This window comes from Vicugna pacos, chromosome 26, assembly GCF_048564905.1.
Source record: "Vicugna pacos chromosome 26, VicPac4, whole genome shotgun sequence".
Lineage (NCBI taxonomy): Eukaryota > Metazoa > Chordata > Mammalia > Artiodactyla > Camelidae > Vicugna > Vicugna pacos.
The window spans coordinates 14790734-14812988 of NC_133012.1; the positions used below are offsets into that span (position 1 = coordinate 14790734).

General features: G+C 37.0%; 1 protein-coding gene across 10 annotated transcripts in view; it reads right to left on the reverse strand.

Annotated features, from left to right (window-relative positions):
• The window catches only part of MSR1 (macrophage scavenger receptor 1), a 250059-nt gene that overhangs the window by 42874 nt on the left and 184930 nt on the right, over positions 1-22255 (reverse strand). For 4 of the 10 annotated variants that reach the window (XM_072950374.1, XM_072950378.1, XM_072950373.1 and 1 more), the window contains 5 exons: positions 21024-21104; positions 20581-20868; positions 9068-9174; positions 7661-7774; positions 3544-3956 (listed from right to left, as the gene is read on the reverse strand). In XM_072950374.1, the coding sequence (XP_072806475.1) occupies positions 3544-3956; positions 7661-7774; positions 9068-9170 (630 nt within the window). In that variant the 5' untranslated portion in view covers positions 9171-9174; positions 20581-20868; positions 21024-21104. Of the gene's footprint in view, positions 1-3543; positions 3957-7660; positions 7775-9067; positions 9175-13403; positions 13526-16326; positions 16605-20580; positions 20869-21023; positions 21105-21315; positions 21423-22255 lie in introns of those variants that run through there. The other 6 variants (XM_072950375.1, XM_072950376.1, XM_072950380.1 and 3 more) reach the window with 6 other exon arrangements.

Sequence of the window (22255 nt, forward strand, 5' to 3'; positions counted from 1 at the left end):
TTCAAAGCACTGTTTTGGAGCCTTTGGTTTTGAAGCATTTTCTCTTTTAACTGAATGGCTGAATTTTCACAGTCCCTGCCAGAAAAAAAAAATTGGTTAAATATATATTTAAGGTATGCTTCTATTCTCAAATATATAGACATAAAAATGCTAAAAAAAGCTTGTCATATGGTTTTTAATTTGTCTGAAGTGAAATTCTTTATGCTGTACTTAGAGTAATTCCAATGCTATGAATTCAGTAGATTTGTGTATTAAATTGTTTTATAGCAATAAAAGGTTAATGTCATAATTCTCAGTAGTAATGAACATTAAGGATAGCTTTGCAGACTCAATACAATCACAACTAGCATATTAACAGTATCTTTCAATTTTTGTTGCCTCTGTATTTAAGATTTCATTATTTTATGTTTTCAAATGCACATATACTTTGTGTGTATTTACACACATGCATTAATATATAGAGATTGTGAACATTGAGAGATCACAGTACATTCTGCAATATGCTTTTATTTTTCACTTAATAATACATTAAGAATATTTACCTCTTAAAGTACTTAGAGACTGCCTTATTGTGTATAGTTTAGTAGAATTATATTGTATGTATTTTTAATAATGTATTTGATTCCTATTGATAGTCTAGTAGCACATTTGTTTTTACAACTTTAAATAATACTGAAAGGAACACCATTTTATAGATATTTACATATTTACTCAAGCGCTTCTATATCAGCGGATCTGATCAAAGGGACTAAATACAAATTTTGTTCAATATTGCCATACTGCCTTCCAAATATGCAGTATCATTTAAAAAATCTTACTCATTGTATATCAGTGCTTACTTTTTGCCATCAAATACTGGGTATTATCAACATATTAAGGTTTTCAGAGTAACAGTAGACATAAGAAATTCTTGTTTAATTTGCTTTTAGAATTATGATGAAATTAAATATCCAGTTTTAAAGTTCTTGACAGTATTTTTCTTTATTACTTTTCCTTTTAAGAAACCAGTGGTGTATTGCTCCTTAATTTGAGTATAAAGAGAAAATTATACTTCCCTCCACTAGAGTGGACAAGTTGAGGTGAGACAGTCAAGTAAAACCTGTGGAAAGAATGAACATATATCCAGATTTGCCTCTCCTCCAGCACTGTCCTCAAGCAGAGTCTTCAGTTTTCACTGCTCAGTGTCTTCCTCCATCCAAAATCTTGTTCTTGATTAGGATATCTCTACCCTCTACCTCCTCTATTTGGCATCTTCCGTACAATTTGGCATAAAGGTGGAACAGTGAACGTGGATGTTTGAGGGGCACAGCAACGTGTTAAATGTGCTAGACTTAATTTAGGTGCCTACAAATTGCTCCAGCTCTGACAGGTGGTCCCAGATATCCACAGAGCAAAGGTCAAGGGACTAGCAGATGGTTTTGTCACCTAAGACCTGGAAATCAACCATGTTTTTCATCCCTAAAGCTGAGGTTGCCTTTTTCCCTTTCTTTGAAAACTGCATATGGTGCTCACATTAACTGGATTTCACTTGAAATAATTTTATCAGGAAGAGATAAAGTGCACCTGATACTATTTTTAGAAGTCCTACACAGCATCCACATACATGTCCCACACTCTACCACCGGTGGCACTGGTAGAAAACAGGCATTTAATTTCGTGTTCTTTCAATTGTTTCTACCCACAATGGAGATGATCAATTCTACTTCCCTCTTTTATTTTTCTCTTTCAAATTAATGCTTGGTCTGTCCTTGATAAATATTACTTTGGTATTACTTATAAGCCTTTTCCTCAAACAGCATTAACTGATTCAGGCATTCATTTAATTTACTTATTTCTGCATTGAGCTAAAGACTCAAAGATGAATCAAATAGATTAAGCAATGGGAATGAGATCTCAAATATTGTTTTCAGTGAGCAAGTGCTCAGACAGACAGACACACACACAGACACACACACATACATACACATACACACTAGCACTGACTTAATTTCCAAATCTCTACAAATGACTACTGCCTTAAAAAATTTGAAAAAGCTTTAAAAAAAATTAGCTTTGGAAGCTCCCCCATTCCCCTGTACTCCCTCCCCCATTTCTAATGTGGGGACCCCTTCCAAAACCTAAGTGCAAAATCCAAACGCAAACAGCTCACTCATCACCAGATTTTGATAATTTCAACCAATTATCACTTCAAACATATTTAGGACTTCTACTGCCCACCAAATGGCTTCCAATCTGGTTTCAATTTCTCTTTTATGTGGAATCATAGATATTCTACAGTCTCTGATGGATTGGGGGCATTACCAGTATCAAGTACATTCTTATTCTTTCAGTGTGTCCAACTCTTTTTCTCCTCACCCTGTTCTGAGCACTGCTCCTCTGACCCCGTTTCTACACAAAGTTATTTTTCTCCTCCCTTCTCCTTTCCGTCCAATTTAATCAGTTTCTACTCCCATAACTGATATTTTCCTCAAAGTCTACTACAAAGATGCTAGCATTTCTTAGCTAATGGTGGAAAACATACAGATTTCACATTAAGCACCATCTCAGGGTTTTGATACTCTGTAATATTATTTTTTCACATGCGTAGTAAAGTTTTAGCTATATGCTTGTTTTTCACGTAAAGGAATAATTATAATTACTTAACAACAACAAAAATAATCCAGTTTTGAAATAAACAACTTGCTTCTTGATTTCTTTCTCATCAATACAAAATTATCCAGAGGGCTGGCCACAGAATAGTCTAGAGCAGAGATGAGAAAATTATGATCCGTGCGTGGGTCAAAGTATTTTTGTAAATAAAGATTTATTGGATCACATTTTCTCTCGTCTGTCTACAGATTGTCTATGACCACTTTTGTGCTATGGTGGAAGAGGTGAGAAGTTGCAAAAGAGACCATGTGGTCCCCAAAGCCTAAGTATTATATTTGGGCCTTTGCAAAGAAATTTTTGCTGCAACTGGTCTAGAATGTCTTGCTCTTTTGTCTGGTGTATTTGATCCTATGATGGTCATAAGATGTTTACATTATTCAAACTTTAATTCCTCAATTCTAGTTACCTTTATACATAAAGCCTTATGTATACTTTCTCAGAGTGACAAAATTAACTATTTTGAAATTTAGATTTTGTAAGTTACCCATGTAAATAAAGTTTCCAGTCCTTTGCTGATGAAGAAATTTTGGGTTTGTTATAAAATTGACAAATACAGTGTCTGTTTCAACCCGTTAAGATAACCTAAAAACTGTAATTGGCTTAGACAGTCCCAAGAGACATTATAAGAGTATTTGTAAAATTAAAATACATTAAAAAAGTTTATATTCAATGAAAACACAAACTTATCCTTTTTCTGGGAACCTGGAAAAGGCACTAGGTAAATCCATTTGAAACCTTCCAGTAAAATTACCAGGGGAATCAGGGTAAGTAGGATAACTTTGAAACAGGGTTTGCAACTCTCCCCACCACTGCTGCCACCCCCGAACTTCTGCAGAGACAGGATCCAAATGGATTCAATCCCAGCATGTGACCTTCCAATATAAAAACTCTTACCTCTTGTTGTTTAAATGCATTCTCTTGGACTTTGCCATTCAGTGTCTCAATAGTAAGCTGCAAATCAAGCAATGTGGTGTTCAGACTTATCAATGAATTGGAGATTTCACTTATTGCATTTCCATGTCCCTGGATGAAGGAAGCCAAGGCACTTAGCTGGAGAAAAACATCATTAAATCTTTGATCAGTCACTACACTGAAATTTTGGAAATTCTCAGACTCTATGAAATTGGCTTGGTTATCTGAAAGATACTGGGTTCTCTTCTCCAGGTTGCTCATGTGTTCTGTAACGACTTCTTGAAATCTTATTTCATCTTCACTGTCATTTCCTTTTCCTGCGAGACTTGCATACACATCATTTGCACTAGTTGAACCAAATGTGCAATTCTTCATTTCCCACTTCAGAAGCTGAGCTGCATATTTAAGTAAAAATACAGTCACGCCTTGTATCCTTAAATGCATCCACCATTCCATTCCATATCATTCCATCCCATCCCATTCTAACATTCTGAATGCTCTACTACATCAGGCATTTATTTTAAATATGCCATGTATGAACCAAGGAAGGCATATTGCTGAGAGAGAAACAGTCTCCTTTTCCCACTGTACATAAGAATTTCTTCCATGATTAAGTCATTCTTTCTGAATTGCTGCTTAGATGAATCTTCTGGGCCATTGCATTTGACTTTGTCAGTAAGAGTAAGTTCTACAGATTATGAAGTACATTGTGTCCTGGTCCTCAGGTCTGTCGTTAGGATGAAGTGAGATAGTGTTTAACACAGTGTCTGAAGTAAGTATGTTGAATGTGTTAGTCATTATGAAGATAAATGATGGTCTTACAAAAACAATATGGAGTAAAAGTAGAAGTTGGAGTGTTATTCACTGTATGAATAAATTGTTGGCTCATCTTCCTGATTTTACCACTAAACTAGCAGAGAATCATCATTTTCAGTTTACTCAGGCCTGATTTACTTTTACTAGAGCAGGAAATTGGGCAAGTAATTTTTTTTAACTTAAAAAAAATACTGCTTTTAAAAGGCTCCTCTTCACTTCTTAGAAAATATATATTCATAGCAGAAAATTTAGAAAAGACAAGTAATAAGGAAAAATAATTTACCATTAATCTCATCATTCCAGGTTAAGTGCTAACATTATGGTATATGCATGTCAAATTTCTGTTCTCGCTATCATCTTATTATTATTACAAAAATAAGACTTTATATATAATCCAGAAATGACTTTTTATTTATTTTTATTTATTTATTTTCAGAAATGACTTTTTAAATTGGTACTCTATCATAACAACTTCTGCATATTATTCAGTATTTTTTTTATAAGACCTTTTCACAGTATGGAAAGGGAAGATCTGATTTGATAAAACGTCACATTACCAAGGGATTTTCCTTAACACCAAGTTCAACATGAGTTGACAATGAAGGCTATATTTTGCTTAGAGATTTTGCTTGTTTTCCCAACTTTTGAATGAAAACTAATCTCATGCTTACTTTCTTTAAAAATGTTTAACTCTGTATCACCAATATAGCTAAAGAACGCCAGAGTTTCTATTTTCAAATGTTCCTTTCTTTCATTATCATCAGAGAGATGGCGTTTTGTGTCTTTTTTATTTCATATTTGAAAGGAGACAAATTTTATGGCTTGTGCAAAGACCTAGGGGGAGAGTTATATTTAATTTTACAGATCACATTTACTCTTTCATGTTGGCAATACCTTCTCCTACCAAAATTCTATATTATTTTGAGCTAAAGGATCTTCTTTACTTTCATGTTGGCAATACCTTCTCCTACCAAAATTCTATATTATTTTGAGCTAAAGGATCTTCAGTACGTCAGTAACAATTTATATACATGAATCCTAGATTGTATTTTATTGTTCAGAGACTTTATTATATGTTGTTATACTATGACAGTGAATAGCAGCTTCTTAAAAAAAGGTACCATGGAGATTTTATACTTAGGAAATATCTTTCAATGTGTAAAGACACTTTAGAGTTTTCATCTACATTTAAATTCATCTACTGATTTATATTTGCCCAGAGTAATTTCCATCATTTCAGGGATACATTTTTGTCTATATTTGAAATTTATTGATATCAAGTAGAGATATGTATTGCATTTTAGTTTCTTTTTGGAAAATATTCTCATCTACAACTTACAGCTGTAAATGGATTGTCAATTGCTTATTATTCAAGTATGACAAACACAGTGAGATCTGTTCCAAATTCTGGACTTTGGGAGCTAATGTGAACTCATAAGATTTGAACAGTTTCAGTTTTTTGTCAATCTTGATAGGTTTGTTTTAGGAAACAAAACTACTTCAGATCAATCACTGTCAACCCTAGAACAAATGTGTTGATGTGGTAGTACTTTCTACTAGCCTACAGATTTTGAACTTGGTTACAACCTTGAAGTCTTTCCAGACTTCAGTCTGTATTCTGCAGGGGCCTAGTAGAAAGAAGTTGCACATCCTGGGGTTGGCTCTGCAGGCCACGGTTTGTATAAAAGCGTTGAACTTTACCCAAATTCTAATTATCTGATAGCTAATGATCAAAACCAATAAAACATCTTTTAGTTACGCATTTCTAACTACAGATAAACATGTAAATAATCAACACAGGTGACCTCAGTGCATCAGGAAGTCGGTTGTCTAATGACAGACACATCAGGTTCTTTTACTTGGATGGCTGCGGTTGCTTGGATTGGTTGCTTGGTTGAGTTTGGTTTTGGTTGGTTTTGATTTTGTTTTTAATGTCCAAAATAGGAGTCATTTTTACAAATGGAAAATACCTTCCTGGCTAAAATTATGGCAACTCTGTTTTGTTTTGTTTTTTATTGGCTGACCAGATTTTGTTCTAAAAACCCAACTGCACTGGGAGATAGTAGCCCACAGAGATTAGGAGTCAGGAGCCATGGGTGGGAACTCCAGCTTTACCACTGAACAGTTTCCTATTTTTGAATGACGAGGATAAGCAAGCATCTGCTCAAGGGCTAAGTATTAAGATAATCTGCAGGAAATTTATAGCCCAGCGCCTGAACACAGTTAATGCTCAAAAACGATAGCTATTGTTAGAGACATTGTTGTTTTCATGATCATTTCTTTCTTAGTAGAATTTTGGCTCTGACTTAGACTATTCCTTTAGGTTGCCTCTTGGTAGAGGAGGTTTAGCCTTATGTTAGGAGCATTTTCTTGTTAAGCTGATGACTAGGCACATACAAATATATCTTACTCCCAGCCTGTCTCTTGTTAGATCACACGTGTGGACGTTTGGTCAGTCACAGAGAGGAGGAGAGCTACAAGGCATATAAATTCAAATGCCAACCTCTCAAAAATGCTACTGAGGGGAGTAATATTTACAGATCTTCTTGAGTTATTTTTAAGCCATCCACCCCTGTAGAAACTCTCAAATTTATTCCCAATTCAAGCGAAACTCTCCAAAAATACATGTACCTGAAAAACATGATGTAGAAACCAAGTAAAGTGCTCTGGTTTTTTTTTTAATTTGAAAGGATGCTATCAGGTTATTTTTAGAGATGTTTTAAATAATACCCTTAGGAAATATGTGCCCACATAGTCTGTAAGAATCTCACTGAGGTATACAGGCTGTTATTTTACAAGGTCTCCTCTTTTTGAAGACTTACAGGAATGTTTCTTTCTGCTCTCAGTACTAGGAGTAGAAGTGTTTTTCCTGAATAACTGGCTTGATTTTATATTTTAGGCATTGCTAATGTAAATGATCATATTCATACCTTCACATCGGCGACTGGAATATCTATCATGAAATTTATGATGCACACCCAGAAGTATATAGGACTCTATAGAGAAAAGCATTTTTAAAACGGTCTAATTCTTTCCATCTTACCTCCACATATCTCTATTTTTATCTCAAATATTCATTTGCTATGCTATTTCCTTTTAAATTGTTTTACTTAACAACTATGCAGAATCTCTTTTTTCTTTTAGTTAATTTGAGGAGCGCTCTGTGAGGTGAAGTTCTCCTTATGACCCTCCCACATACGAAAGACGGAATACTTCTTTTTGCTCCTGCAGTAGCTAATTCGCAGGAGGAGTTGCTGAGTCTCCGAACTCTAGAATCCTGTACCTGCCGTGATTCCGAAGATAGGAACAAGCACTACAAACACGAGGAGGTAAAGGGCGATCAGCGCGGCTTTGAGAGACTTCATCTTCTCTTGAAGGGTTGGGCCGTTTGTAGGATCTAAAAAAGCAAAAGCCCAGACTACTGTTAGCAAATTTACTCTTCTTACTTAATTACAATTTTTGCAATCACCAATTATACTGTTCCTATCAAACCTACTGGAATGAAAAGGGAACAACAACAAAAAAATAGGTTCTCATTTATTCAGTAGGAAGCAAAAAAGAGTCACAGGAGAAGTCAATACAGGCATCACTACGAACATTTGATCTTTTCTCCATTATCTAAACACCCAAGACAAAGCTACTATCCTCTACAAGTTGTACTTATCTCATTTGCAGGCATCAGCTGGTAAATTTTAATAGTGATACCACATCAACATATCCAAAGATATATTTTACTCTTCTCTTTCACATGGGAATATATTCAGGGTGAAAGTAAAATTCCTCAAGTAACTACGTAATTATAAGGTTTTTTTCCCTAGATTTTAAGTTCGATAAGAGAAATGTTATTTTCAGTGATGATTATGCAAATTTTCTTCTCTAATTCCATCTCAATAATTTTGCAGTTGGAGACTTCTTAGGATTTGCATGCAATGCAAAAATAATGAAATAACAAAATGATTCACATTTTGATTAAACTTTGAAATGGAGCAATAAAGCCCATCCTCTGGATGCTCTAAAACTTATTAATATTTTAGTGTATTTGTTTATATGGAACAGCACATAATGGGATGCCAATTGTGGAAAAGAGAGCTCAATGTAAAGGGGAATCTTAGTAGCAGAGGAAGACATTTCTCTGATTAGGTAAATAAAACATCCACTAAAAATTTCTTTCCAATGGCCATTGCTTTTATTGCTTAATAAAAAAAGACGGAAATTTTATTTTCAGGTTGTAAACTCCTAAGTTAAAATGAGAGTTTATTTTTTATGTTTATTTATGTATGTATGTATTTATTTATTTTATTGAAGTATAGTCCCTTTACAATGCTGTGTTAATTTCTAGTGTACAGCACAGTGATTCAGTTATACATACATATATATTCCTTTTCATTATAGGCCATTACAAGGTATTGAATATAGTTCCCACTACCATATAGTAGGCCTATTGTCTAAAAACAAACGTTTAGACATTGTTCAATAATGTTCTATGAGGGATTGGAAGGAAAAGGAGGAAAAAAAGAGAACAAACAACCACAATACAAGCAAGATGAAGTATTCTATCCTCCAAGCAAAGTGTGAAATCCAACCTGGCAGATGGAATACACTCATTTAGGGTAAGTCTCAAGACCATCATTTTACATAGTGTCACTAATTCTAAGGACAGTCCCCACGGGCACCCCACCCTTGTACTTACTCGGAGGAAGCAAAGCTGTCATGGAGCGAGCATCAAACCTCACAGACTCTGTACAGCTCTTAGTGTCCTCCTGCTGATCCAGAAAGCTATCCCACTGGTCCATACTTCTATCAAATACGGGGAAAATATGTTAATTACATGGAATTGCTAGGGCCCTTTGGCGTAACGTTTCAAATTAAAATTGATAATTAAAATCCAATTTTAGCAAGGGAACAAGGATAACAATCTGCCCTATATAGTAACGTATTATACCCAGCCATAAATTTTCATTTTGACATTAAAAGACTTGTATGGAACCCACTCCTGCATCTTTCTGTGTAAAATGTGTACCTGTGATTACATGTGAGTGTTTTTTTAGAGTGAGAGAGAACTTTTCTTTCTTGGCTAAAATATTTATGTATATTTTCCCAAGTGGCAGAAAACAACTGTTTAGCTGAAAAAAAAAAAAAAAGAATTTCCCTTCAAACAAACAGTAGTGCAGAAGTTGGAGCAAGTTTTTCCTGTGATCTTTTGTCACAGGTTCTGGATAGAACAAATAGTGATGCAAAATTTAGAACAAATATTTCCTGTGATCTTTCATGGGAGCTTCATGAGCCAAGTATTCTTTTGCCAAGGCATCTGTTTATCCCTTTAGGAAGATAAAGTCTAGTCACTAGACAAGGAACCACAGGGAAAATGGAGTCTTCCTCTTCCCTTTTCTCCCTTTCATGACTTTTTTTTTCTTGTGTATTTTTCTTTCAGGGCTTCCCTTACTACATACATCGGCAGCTCTCAAATACGTCATTGTACCTTTTAAAGCACAATCCATAGTCTACGACACACACAATCCATGTCTACGTCTCTTTAAGATGCAGCAGAATCATCTAAAAGCCTTAATTAAAAACAGATTGATGGGCCTCACCCCCCAGTGTTCCTGATATTTACAGTGAGGAGCAGCAATTTGCAACAACTTCTCTAGAACTACGGCTGCTGCCAGTCTGAAGACCGCATTTTAAGAACATTTGCCGTGAAAAGAAATTCTGTGACTTTTTCTTGGAAACAGCTCCGTTCATTTGATTGATAAATTTAGCATGAAGCCAACATCTTCTGATCATTTTTTATTTTCTCTAATGCTGAGTTATGGATTTAGCACAGCTGAAGTTTTAACTGAGTGCAGGCGCAGCTCCAGGACACCAAATTCATCTCTCATCCAGAAAATGAAGGACAATCACTCACATGCAAACGTTCATCCTGCTTTGGGGAAGAGGTATTTATTGACAAGTAAGGATGTGACTCAACTCCCATCAATATTTTTTTTAAATATTATCAAGGGGATTCTGTATTTTGCAATCTGCAGTTTGTACATGCATCATTCTGTGCACTGGTTTTAGTTTTTTTGTAAATCCTGTTGACCTGACTGACCCAGGAGTGTGTTGTTTAAATGATTCAGCCACTGTGGAGAAAGTGGGCAGACAGGGAAGTTATAGACCTACTTCCTCTTTTCTTAGGCAGAGGTAAAGTAAAAGAAATAAACAATTACCCGGGAACACCGGCCATTATGGGAAACCAAAATGGTTAATTCAGATCCATACTCTCCTGCCATTTCCCCCTTTTCAATTTACCCTATTATTTGACTTGGATGACAGCTTTTTGCTGGCTAAGCAAAACAAATGAACAATTTTTTAAAATGAAGTGACGATAAAACTTAGCTAAATTCACTTTAAAGCTATAGCTCAAAGGAATTGCGACTGTGGCAAGGCTTTTAAACTTTGAACTCAGTTTACAAAGGTTGGGCTCAAAAGTATACACTTAGACACCCCAGCCATATACCTAGAAACCTTTCCTCTCTGTCTGCTAACTGGCCCCATCTCCATGTGTTTGACTCTGGCTTGGGTTCCAATAGTTGAGATATTATGACTCTATTTTCACTTAAATACAAAGAAAACACCTCATATTACTCAATCTTCTAGATGGGAATATTTTTGTAAAAAAAAGGTGAAAGCTTTGAATCTGATAAATCTCTCTTGACTCTGAGCTACATAAGCGGAGGCACCATGTCTGCATTGTTCAGCATCATGTTACCAGAGCTGAAAACAACCTGGAATATGGAATATCTTTAATAAATATCCGTTGGATGAATGATCTGGTTTGTTTTGTGTGAGACAGTCATTCCATATAGTTTGTTTTTTAAAGATGGATGTTTGGAGATAAGGGGACAAAAAAGGTTTGTTTCTTCTGATGGATAACTTACTTGTAAATAGATTTTGTCCATAATTCAATTTTGTCCATAGTTTTTCTCTACATTCTTACTCTTTTGATACTTTCCTTGAACATGAAGCAAATCTTAGGGCCAGGTGATTATGCTAGGCTGTTGAGACACTGCCACTCACGCCAGCCTGTCCCTAATCAGCACTCATGTTCATTTTGTCAGTTCTAATCAGTGAGCAGCTATTGTATTCTCAAGGAAACATTACTAGCATTTTGGTTGGGACAGTTCTGTTTTGTGTAGGATTGTCTTCCTTGTAAGAGGATGTTTATCACCCCTGGCTGCCGTCCACTAAATGTCAACAATGTCCCCTAATCATTATATCACTGCTTCCCTTGCAAAAAATCCAAAAACGTCATCCTTGCACACTTCCAAACACCTATCTGCCTTTGAGAACCACTCTTCAGCTCTTCAATTTTAACTTTCTCTCTTCCTCTCTCTGCACTATTGGTCTTGAGTAATCTGACAGTTAACACGTCTTTGATAAAGATTTGTTTTCAAGGAAAAAATGTAATATCTTCATGAGCTTAAGCAACCATACAGATTCCTCAAATTGTTTTGGAGGCTATCCTTCAAATCACTCGTTGTGTGTTTAGCTCTTTAAATATACATATTACAGACCTCTGTCATAGCCTATATGAATGTTTTTTACAGAAAACTTAAACATTGTATGACTTTAAGGAGGAAAGAAAGCAAATCCAGAATGATAACCCACTGATCTAATCTTGGCCTCAATAGATAGCAGGATGAACGTTATTTTTATGCACACTTGCTCAGAAAAGCTCCACATGAGCTTCTGAATACATTCGCAATTTAGAACCCACAGGGCCTCCTTGGCTTAAAAACATTTTCTTCGGAGACAGAAAGAATCTCATTTTTTTAAAGTGGCTCTAGAATGCTAGATGTTACATCATAAAAACAAAAACAAAAAAATAGATGGCAAGTATTGTGATGTTTACAATCGATGACTTTAACTTGGAAACACCTGTCCCTTCATGTAGGCTAGTCCAACAAATCCCTGCTATGTGGCATGATGTCAAGCACCGTGCAAGCCTCTGGGATGTCTGAGTCAATATGTATAGAACACTCTCAACCACCAAAGATCCTATGCACTCAAAATGAAAGATTAAAATCTCCATGAAAAACCAGTGCAATATATACAGCCACAAAGCACAGGCATAGTCCAAAAAGGAACGATTAACTCTTGGGGAAGTGTGTAGTCAAGGTGAGGACGTAGAAAAGATGACACTTGATCAGAGTTTTGAAGAATGAGCAGGAACTAAGGGTGAGAATATACCAGAAATCTGGTCCTGCTCATGCTTTTCTGTTGAGAAGAGATACTGCAGATGGTACTGAGATCGTGCATGGAGGACGGGGTTATTTTTCCCTGTTCATCCCTCCTCCTCTCCTGAACTAGTAACATTGTAGTGCGTCTGGTCTCAGTTCTTGTCCTCTTTTTAGATTTGTTCACCCCCTCGGTCATCTCACTAGTCTCACTGCTTAAAGCAGTCTGTAAGTCTGAGGACTCTCCCATCTTTATCTCCCACCCAGACTGCCCGTTAACTCCAGGCGTGTATATTCATCTGCCTAACATCACAGCCTGAATTTCTAACATGACCCACATGTCCCCCACTTTCTCTCATCCTCCACACTCCAATCTACCATCAGATCCTGTGAGTTTGTTTTCAGACCCTACGTGGAAACTGACGGTTTCCATCACCTCCCCTCCTGCCATCCTGGTTTCCCCATCATCTCTCTCCTGCCTCGTCATCATTCTCACCTGGACTCTTTTAATAGCTCCCCATTTGGTCTCTCAGCGTCTTTCTTATTACTCCCACTTTATTCTCTACACAGCCTCTAGAGTGTTTCTCTTACAAAGTAAGTCAGATCACGCGACTCCTCTACTCAAGACCCATGAACACCTTCCCATCTCACTAAGTCCTGACTCACTCGCTCACTTGCTCAGACAGACCTTTCTCCAGCATCAGATTTAAAATTGCAACCTACCTCTTTCACTTCCTCTTCTTCCTGCCTTGATTTTTCCCACCCAAACTCATCACCATCTAACATGAAATACATTTCCCTATGTACCTTGTCTACTGTCTGTCTCCTTTCACCCAAGGTAGAACCATGATTCAGGAGTTTTTCTCCCTTCGGTTCAATGACCAGAGAGTTCCTGCCACTTATTAGATGTTCATCACATACATAAGTATCTGAGAAGAAATTTCATAAACAAATGAAAGACAAAATATTTAGCAAGATAGCTAGATTTCCAAAATGTAAAAAATTCTTCTGCTACACATTGGGAAATAAAAGGTTTTTCTCTGAGTTGTGTGTACATAGGAAATTGAAACAAATCATTTCCCCCACCAAGTTCCCACTTTTGCCTCAAAGGCATTTGTTAGACTTAACCATAGTCCTTCAGTCCCTTACTCTGACTAGCAGAGTAATTATTTTCAGTCATATTAGAGAACATACCCCTGTGAACAAATGACAATCCAAATGAGCCTTACAATGCCTTTTCCAAAGTTAAGAGAAAAAGTAACTTCACAGAAAATGACAATTTCTTACCAAACATCAACGTACTGACAAAGAATTGTGAAATCTTTTGAGTTTGTTTAATCTATCAGAAGTAATGTTCTCATGAGAAGTGAAACACATTTCTGCAATATCAGCTCTTCACCAAGTGGGTGAAAAGTTTACAGAGGCAACAACAGAAAAACCATAATGAAAGAATTTCAGTGTTATTCTCTTTGGAAACAATACTCTATTTTTCCTGTTTTATTATAAAAACATTATAACACTATCAATGATAAATTGGGACAAAATCTCTATTTCTATCATTCTATCCCTCTAATACAAGAAAAAAATTGAGTATATTCATGCTACATAATTGACACTACAGTGTACATTATCATTGGTCTTATACAGTTCCCTTAAAATCATATCAATATTTTTATACTTCAAATTATTTTTTCAAATTTAAAATGACAGGCTGCATAATAATTTATCACATATATATGTATCTTATTTATGTAGTCATTTTTCTATAATATAATTTTTTTTTAAATTTTCCTTTTCTTTGGAGGGCAATGTTATAGTGATATAGCTGATGATGATGTTGTAAATACTTTCATAATTTAGCTCTCTTCATTTGAAATGTTTCTTGACGATAATTCACCATATGTTGAATGGCCAGGTGACAGGAAAACTGTCTTAAACTTCTTAGTATCTACTGACTGACTGCTCTTTAAAAAGATCATCACATTTACGAAGATTTCAGACATACATGTTTAAAACCAAATTCACCACTATTCAATAACAGGGTTTATTTTGGAACCGTTTACATTTTGAGAAGAGTTAAATGATACCTCAAAAGTAGCTTTCATTTTCATTTTTAAATTTTTAGTGTGGAAGGGATATTTCCATGTAATTTTTTATTATTTATTTTTTGGGGTTTTGTTTATTCATATCAATTGCTCATACATCCCCAGGGTATCATATCTATCTAGATATGAAAAAACTTTTCTATGTAACATATATTTAATGACTATTCTTTTTTCTAAGACTACTTCTTATTCAGAGTTATCATCAAACTCTCAGCATTAATTTCACTGTTAAGATTTGGGGTAAATAATAACTTTGTAACCTTATTATTTAAAAACAAATCTCTGATTTTGTGTGAACAGTTAAAAATGTATATAAAGTGAAAATTAAATTAACGTATCTGTGAAAACAACAGCTGTCCACATAAGGAACACAGCCATGCCAGGGTTTAAGGTAAGAAACAGAAACATACGTATTATCCCTGACGCTCATCTTTGGTAGCGAAGGAGAAAGGGCGTCAGTTCTTCCATGTGAGGTCTAGGCTTGACTGTTGGCTGTGTCCTCTCCTAGCTATGTGCCCTTTGGCAAATATTTTAATTTATTTGACTGCAGATTCTTTATATATGTATACATAAAATATTGTTATAATATCAATTTAAAATTTATTAAGATGGTTAAAAATATTTTTAATTGACCAGTATATAGAAATGAAGTAGCATTATTTTAAAATATCATTTTTTAAAAAAATATGAACTTTCTTTACTTTATCCTCATAGCATCTCCATGAGGTATTTTCTCCATTTTATAAGGTTGGAAGAAACCAAGACCTAAAATGTTTAAGTGACCAGTTAACGTTACACAGCGAGGCAGTGGGGGAGCTGGGATTTGAATGTAGGCCGTGCACCACCAGAATATCAGCTTCTAATCACTGTCTAAAACATTCATCATTTTGGTTTTATGGCTTTTCTGGCACTACTCTCACATGGCCAAGGAGAATGCTAACCCCCGTTCTATGCTGTGTAAATTGTAACCATTCCTCAAGATGCACTTAAATTCAATTCTAGCATCTCCATGAAGATTTTTAAAAAATAATTCTTTCTCCCCTTGAAGGAATGTTGGCTTCTCCTGTATTCCCATGGTAGTTCTATTTATTTTTTGCATCCCTTCTCTACTTCTAGCTCAGTGAAGTGCCCACAGTGACTGCCAAGGCAATATTTGCTACATGAGCAATAAAGGTAATAAAAAGGACTAGGTTAAAGTCACAAGCATTACGTGACAAGTAAGAAGATGAGATGCATTAAAATACAATGAATCGTATTTTAAAAATAAAGCAATAATCTTAAATCAAATATGCACAATTATATACAAAAAACCTCTTGCTGAGTCAATGTACAAAATATACAGTGTATTTCAGATATATTTATGCACACATATACATTTTTTTACTCATGGAAAACCTAGCAGAAAGCTCTATTTTTTTTTAATCATTCAAACAGGCAAATCAAATTATTAATGGTAGGTTAAAAAAATTCTACCAGAAAGTATTGATCATACATATATATATATCATATCTCACATACACACACTCACACACACACACACACACATCAACACACAAAGACACAGAGTGGACATATATACTCAATAGAAGCGATTGGGGAAAACCGTTATGATAAACTTTCTTTACCGTGTGTCCCAAAGACGGCAGCACTGATTTATCCACTTCCCTCTCTTAACAGCTGAAACCTCAAAGCTTTATCACATAATATTTCAGCAGGGCATATGAAGAAAGGAAATGACACATTTGTGTGTTGAAAATCTTTCTTAACAATGTATTTCAATAGTACTCTCCTCAGTGCACAAGTTTGCAAAATCTAAATTTGTCAGAGAACTCATTCCTCTTCCTATCTAGGACATTACAAAAGAAAAAGAGAAGTGAAATGAAAAAGAAATGGGAGTTATTGTAACAGGGTACATAATATATAGCAGATGACTCTTCCTTTTTATAAGATATGTCTGCCTTCTAGAACATTCTCACATCATTTATCTTCTAGTAATCTCCTTATCCTCCATTAATTCCCAAGATCTCTTTTGCACTATGTAACACTGAGGGAAGACTTCACACTTAAGTGATTTGTTTTTCTTAATCCTTTTTCCAGTGGCCCTTATCTGTAGCTTCAAATGCGAAACACAGGAGGAGAGGATACAGACACTCACTAAGTAAAGGTAGTAATCCAATATTGCTCACTTCAGTGGTCTATACTGATGTTAGCATTATCTACAGGTCTCTTTTGAGCACCTAAGAAGCTGTTTATTTCCCCAGGAGTATAGTGGAGGGAAGGGGTCTTAGCATGGGATCAGAGGAAAGGAATGGCCTTCATCTTCTACCTCCCTCAGAGTTTTACCCTTCTAATCTCATTTATTTAATTACATTCAAGTTCCAGTAGGACACATGCTAAAAAAACAAACAAAAAGCCAAACAACATTACATTAATTAGCTAAGTTTTTTAGAACTAATTCCTAATTTTTCTGGGGAAAGGTGTTTAGTTTATATTCCATGGACACGTCTTGGTGCTCCAAATAGGAAGGGTCAAACGTTCTACCAAAATATGGACAAAATGATCTCACCGTGCCCACGGGCACCACAAAACGCTATCCCCAGAAAACATGCCTTCTAGAGAGAATGCAGGAAGTATGCAGTGTTGGAAAGAAAGCAGTATCACACAGCCATTGTCGTTACTGCAAAGGCTAACAACACTAGTGACAGGGGCGCTGAAACAGCACAAATTCTGGCCAGGCACTTTTAGACAGGGTAACGGATCTCAGAAGCGGACCCAGGCGGGGCCAGCATGAGACTATTCCCTAAGCACACTAGTTCACCACATTCTTAGTGAAGACGAATGGAGACTAACATCCGAAGCCACTATTTCTTTTGTAATTGTTTCCCTACACATCTTATTATAGAATATGGCCCTTTGAGGGTCTTAAAAAAATCTAGAGTTCAAGAAATCCTTGGTAGATTGTTAAATTTGGATACCCCTGTTAATTCTACATGACTAGAAAAGTCAGACTCTGGAAATAACAAGCTAAAACACCGACTTTCCAAAATTCTATCCTAATGAGGTTTATTTCTGTCAGAGTGGGCTGTATTTCTAGGATGTCTCTATATTATGTAAATATATTTACTTCCACAACACTAACCACTTCTCTATTTGATTATTTCCACATTCCTCAGGCAATCCAACCATTCATTCAAAATTTAAAAAAAAACCCTCTGTGAATGTGTATATATCATATAATGTATCATATGATATTATTTATTAGGTCTTATATGTAAGATACCTTACCAGGCAATCCAGCAGAAAATGTTTCAGGGCAAGCTAATGATTAACTAAATTGAGAAAAGGGGGAGGGAATTAGTCTTGACATTCATTGCTTCATTTGAATTCACAGCAACTTTGTCAGGTCATTTTCCTGATTAAGATATTGAGGCTCAGATAGTAAGTAAACTTGTCAAGACCATAGTCATCAGAGCTGGTATTCAAATCCGATGAAGTCTGATTTCAAAACTTGGCAAAATGCACGTTTTTCTCAGTCTGAGAACAGTATGTGTATTCTCAGGAGCCTTTATCACAAATGCTACATTGAAAATGAACCACTAACACGGGCACGTTCCACATCTTCAAAATAGTTGCTTTCCCGTCAGTTACGCCCACAGGATCTCAATGACTTCATTTTTGCTGCTTGTAGATGTATTTGTCTTGAGTAAAGACTATATAATATTGTGCCTAATATTCAAGTAAAGTTTCAGAATCAAAGAAATGGGTTGGAAGAATTGACTTGAGTCTCACAAGGCTCACTGTGGTAGAGACGTGCAAGCTGAACTCAAAGGAAGACATATTTTACACCCGTTAAGTTACACTTTTGAATGTCTAAAATTGCAACAGGTCATTACAGGGCACATGATACCATATATTTATGTGACACATTTGCAAAGATAATGCTTTTTCATATTTTGAACTCAAAATAATAATTATATAGTAAGATAAATACAAGTTTAAAAATACATAACAGACTAAGTCCAGCATATCTTCCTTTTGTTAATCTTATCAAAAAGTTTCTTGCTCAGCCACATGATTCTAAGGCGATGCTGGTGATTAAAATTTTAGAATTTTTGTAGGGTTTTTTAACTTAATTTACAATTTTGTATTTGCAAAATATATTTCTAACCAAAAGTTGGTTGAGAACTATAGACCTATAGAATTTAGGTATAAATCTATGTTTCTGTGATTTAACATATAATTATAATAAAATAATATTTCAACACTCAGTGAGGTAGAGGGACCAATATATTTACTTTCCTTGGAGAAACAATGCACTTTACCATTCTGCTGGTTTTTAAAAGAAAGAAGAAAGTGCATGGGAGACTCCAGTTCCAATCCCAATAACTAAAGACCTTGGAAGTCCCTACATTAAGAAAAAAAGTTGAACAACCTGAAAATCAATGACTTTTTCTGGAACCATCAGAGAACTGAGGTCTCAGGGCAAACCCAACCAAATTTAGCAGGATAAATACATAAACTCACAGCTGCATTCAGCTTACCTGGAGTAGAAGCCACCAGAATCATAAACTGGTGAGAAGACTTAAAGCGTGATTTTGACGAATTGCTGGAGGCTAAGTGGGGACCAGTGTGTGAGTGAGAGACTCCTGGGGGCTGCTGCCTTAGGGAGACCCCCAGACTTCCTTGGGCTTTATGCCCGAGGAACCCACCAGGTTCTTACAGTGAAGAGGTAAGAAAAATCACCCAGGCGCCTCCGGCAGAGGGAGGGGGGAGTAACCATTTTTAGATACACCTGGGGCACTCTCCATAATGAAGCCTTACTCTCTAGGGGAAAGGCTTTATCAGAATCTTACAGCACCCAGGCAGCTGAAGGGCACTGACCCTACTACAACTGCCTTCCACCCAACTTAAGGGGGAGGGGGCAGAGAAGAAACCCCTGTGAGGGTCACAGTCCAGGGAGGAGGACCCAGGAAGACTGGGACTGAGCAGTTCTGGAACACTTCCCCTCCCCCACACCTTACCCTCATCCATGGGTTCCCGTGACCGCTACAGCTGGAAGGAGCTGCAGAGTTCTTTTTTTTAAGGGAACTTTCTAGAGAAACCCCAAAACTACAGAGGAGTCAAAAAGGACATTTCAGTCTGTGACAGCTCCAGCTCCAGCAAATATGAAACACAGCTCAACTCCTAGCCAGGCTATCAGAAAACTTCACACGAACAGGCCTATGTACCTCAGTTCCTACACCTGATAGATCACCTCCAGTTTTCTACAAAAAATAAAAAGTCACACTAAACGTCCAGAAAGAGGAGCCAGGCCCCACAAAATCACACACTCCTTGAATAGTCAGGGAAGTGGAGGGGGCAGAGGGTACAGTGACTAAGTCCCTTGCAAGTTTGGCCGTCTCCCCAGAGCAACAGGACCAATTCACCCCTTCCTTGTGATTCATGTCTTATTTAAGAGGCCCCAAAGTGCCAGCTAAGAAAAAAAGGAAATGCCAACTCATTTTTAAGTGCTGTTTTTAAAAACACGAATGCAGTCTGCTCTGAATTTAGGGAAGTCTGGCTTCAGAATTAAAGCGACAGACTTACGTGGTTTAAAGAAGCTTAAAAGTGGTCCAAGTGTCAATTAGTTGAAGCCTGAGCAAAAATCATTAAGCAGATTCTTACCCAGAAGTCCCCTGGAATCTTTATGAGATGTCAGTCTAGGGGCTGAAAGAGACAACAGGACTTTATACTACGGCTCAGAGAATCGCAGCCCACTGACCATCCCTCACCTCATGGCAACTTCACACATACCAGAGTCTTTTTCCCTCATAGCAAAACACTTCATTTTAAAATGAGAGAACTTAAACATTCTTCAAAAAAAAATTATCTAGAGTCACCTGGCCCAGGACAGGGCATAAACCAGAATCTACATTCTGTGATGTTCTTTCCACGAAGCCACGTGGATGCTTAGTGTCTGTGAACATGCTCAGTTCCTCATCTGTACATCTCCATTCCTCCCATGCCTTCAGAAGCTGCAGCTGCTGCTTTCCAGGAGTGCTTCCAAAGCTCGAACCTGTCTCTTGCTGTTTGAGAGGCCTGCACTGGCTTTCGGAGAATAAAGGGCTTCCTCTTTCGTCTTCCAAATCACTCCAAAGCACCACTGCTTAGCCAACCCTCACCAGGAACTGTAAGGGGGAGGTAATTGTGAGGAATGTAATTCCCGGCACCCCTCACCCCCACCCCGGGCACAGACAGGACAGTAAGAACAGGGTGGTGTTCCACAGTGAGGCAAAAAGCAATAGTGAACATCGATGTGGTCTGACAGCTCAGAAAAACTCACCATCTGAAGAGGGAGTGGAAACTGAATTGCTGAAAAAGGAGAAAGACTATCTGGGGTGGAGAAAAGAGTGCATCCAAATGCCTGAAAAAGACAGAAATGTGAAGAGCATCACACACCAAAGCAAGGCCAGCGTGGCTGGAATAAAAAAGCACGAGGTGGCAAGCAGTCAGGTACTAGGGGTTAGGACTTCGATATAGGGGTTTTGGGAAAACAATTCTGTTTATTAACAAGGACTGTATCATAAACCTCTTTTGTTACCATCTCCAGAGGGCCCTAAGGCAGTAATATATACCAAGGTGATTTACTGGTGGCTGTTAAGTAGAGGCTCAGAACTCATGCCATTTCATGCACTTATGGCCTGTCTTGGCGCAAGTCCATCTCATAGTGGATCCTAAGGGACTACAGACCCATATTTCACCAACTACAAAATGTTACTGAGAATAGATATATTTAACACTCGGCAGAATTCATACTGGTTTCCTGATCTGTGGAGCAAAAGCTCTTATGGTGGAAAGGCTGAAAATAGAAGCCACTGAACTTCCCCCTCCCCACCAGGACAGTAAAAAGCAATACTGTGTCGTTGGGAGAATTAGTAAGATCAGGGCACAATCAAATATAAATGTTGTAAAACTGTGATTCTGGGGGTATGTGAATGAAATTTTCAGAACGGGCAAGTGTGAAAACACTCATTTCCCAGATAAAGTCCACTAGAGGGCATGCACCGTGGAGAGCTAACAATCTGATTGACAAAATGACGTTCTCTGATGAAAGTCAGCCAGTTTCTTCCCCTAGGCTCACATATGCAAAGGAACCTTGCAACAGAGATGGAAATGACTCCTGACCTGGGCCACATGGGCTTTCTCTCAACAAGGACAATCTGGATGTCGCTAACGAGTTTCCAAGATTTCAGCAGCAGAGGCAAACACTGAAACCTTCTAATATGGCCTCTTCCGGGAGGAATGTTCAGTCCAGACTGGAACAAACACTTGCTTAGGATGTGAATTTGCCTTTCCTGTTTTTCCCAGCACCGGTCAACAGATGCAGGGAATCCCTTATTCAAAACTGATGGATCCCACACAGCATTGCTTCTGATCAAGGAGCATATTTTATAAACGATTCCAAGTTTAAAGGCTTCAGGAATGGGCTCTGATTGGTTAAATTTGATGAGAGACCCATCCACTAGACTTTTCCCTAGAGGTGGGGTTTTATAAGAATGCCAACTCTTGCCCCCA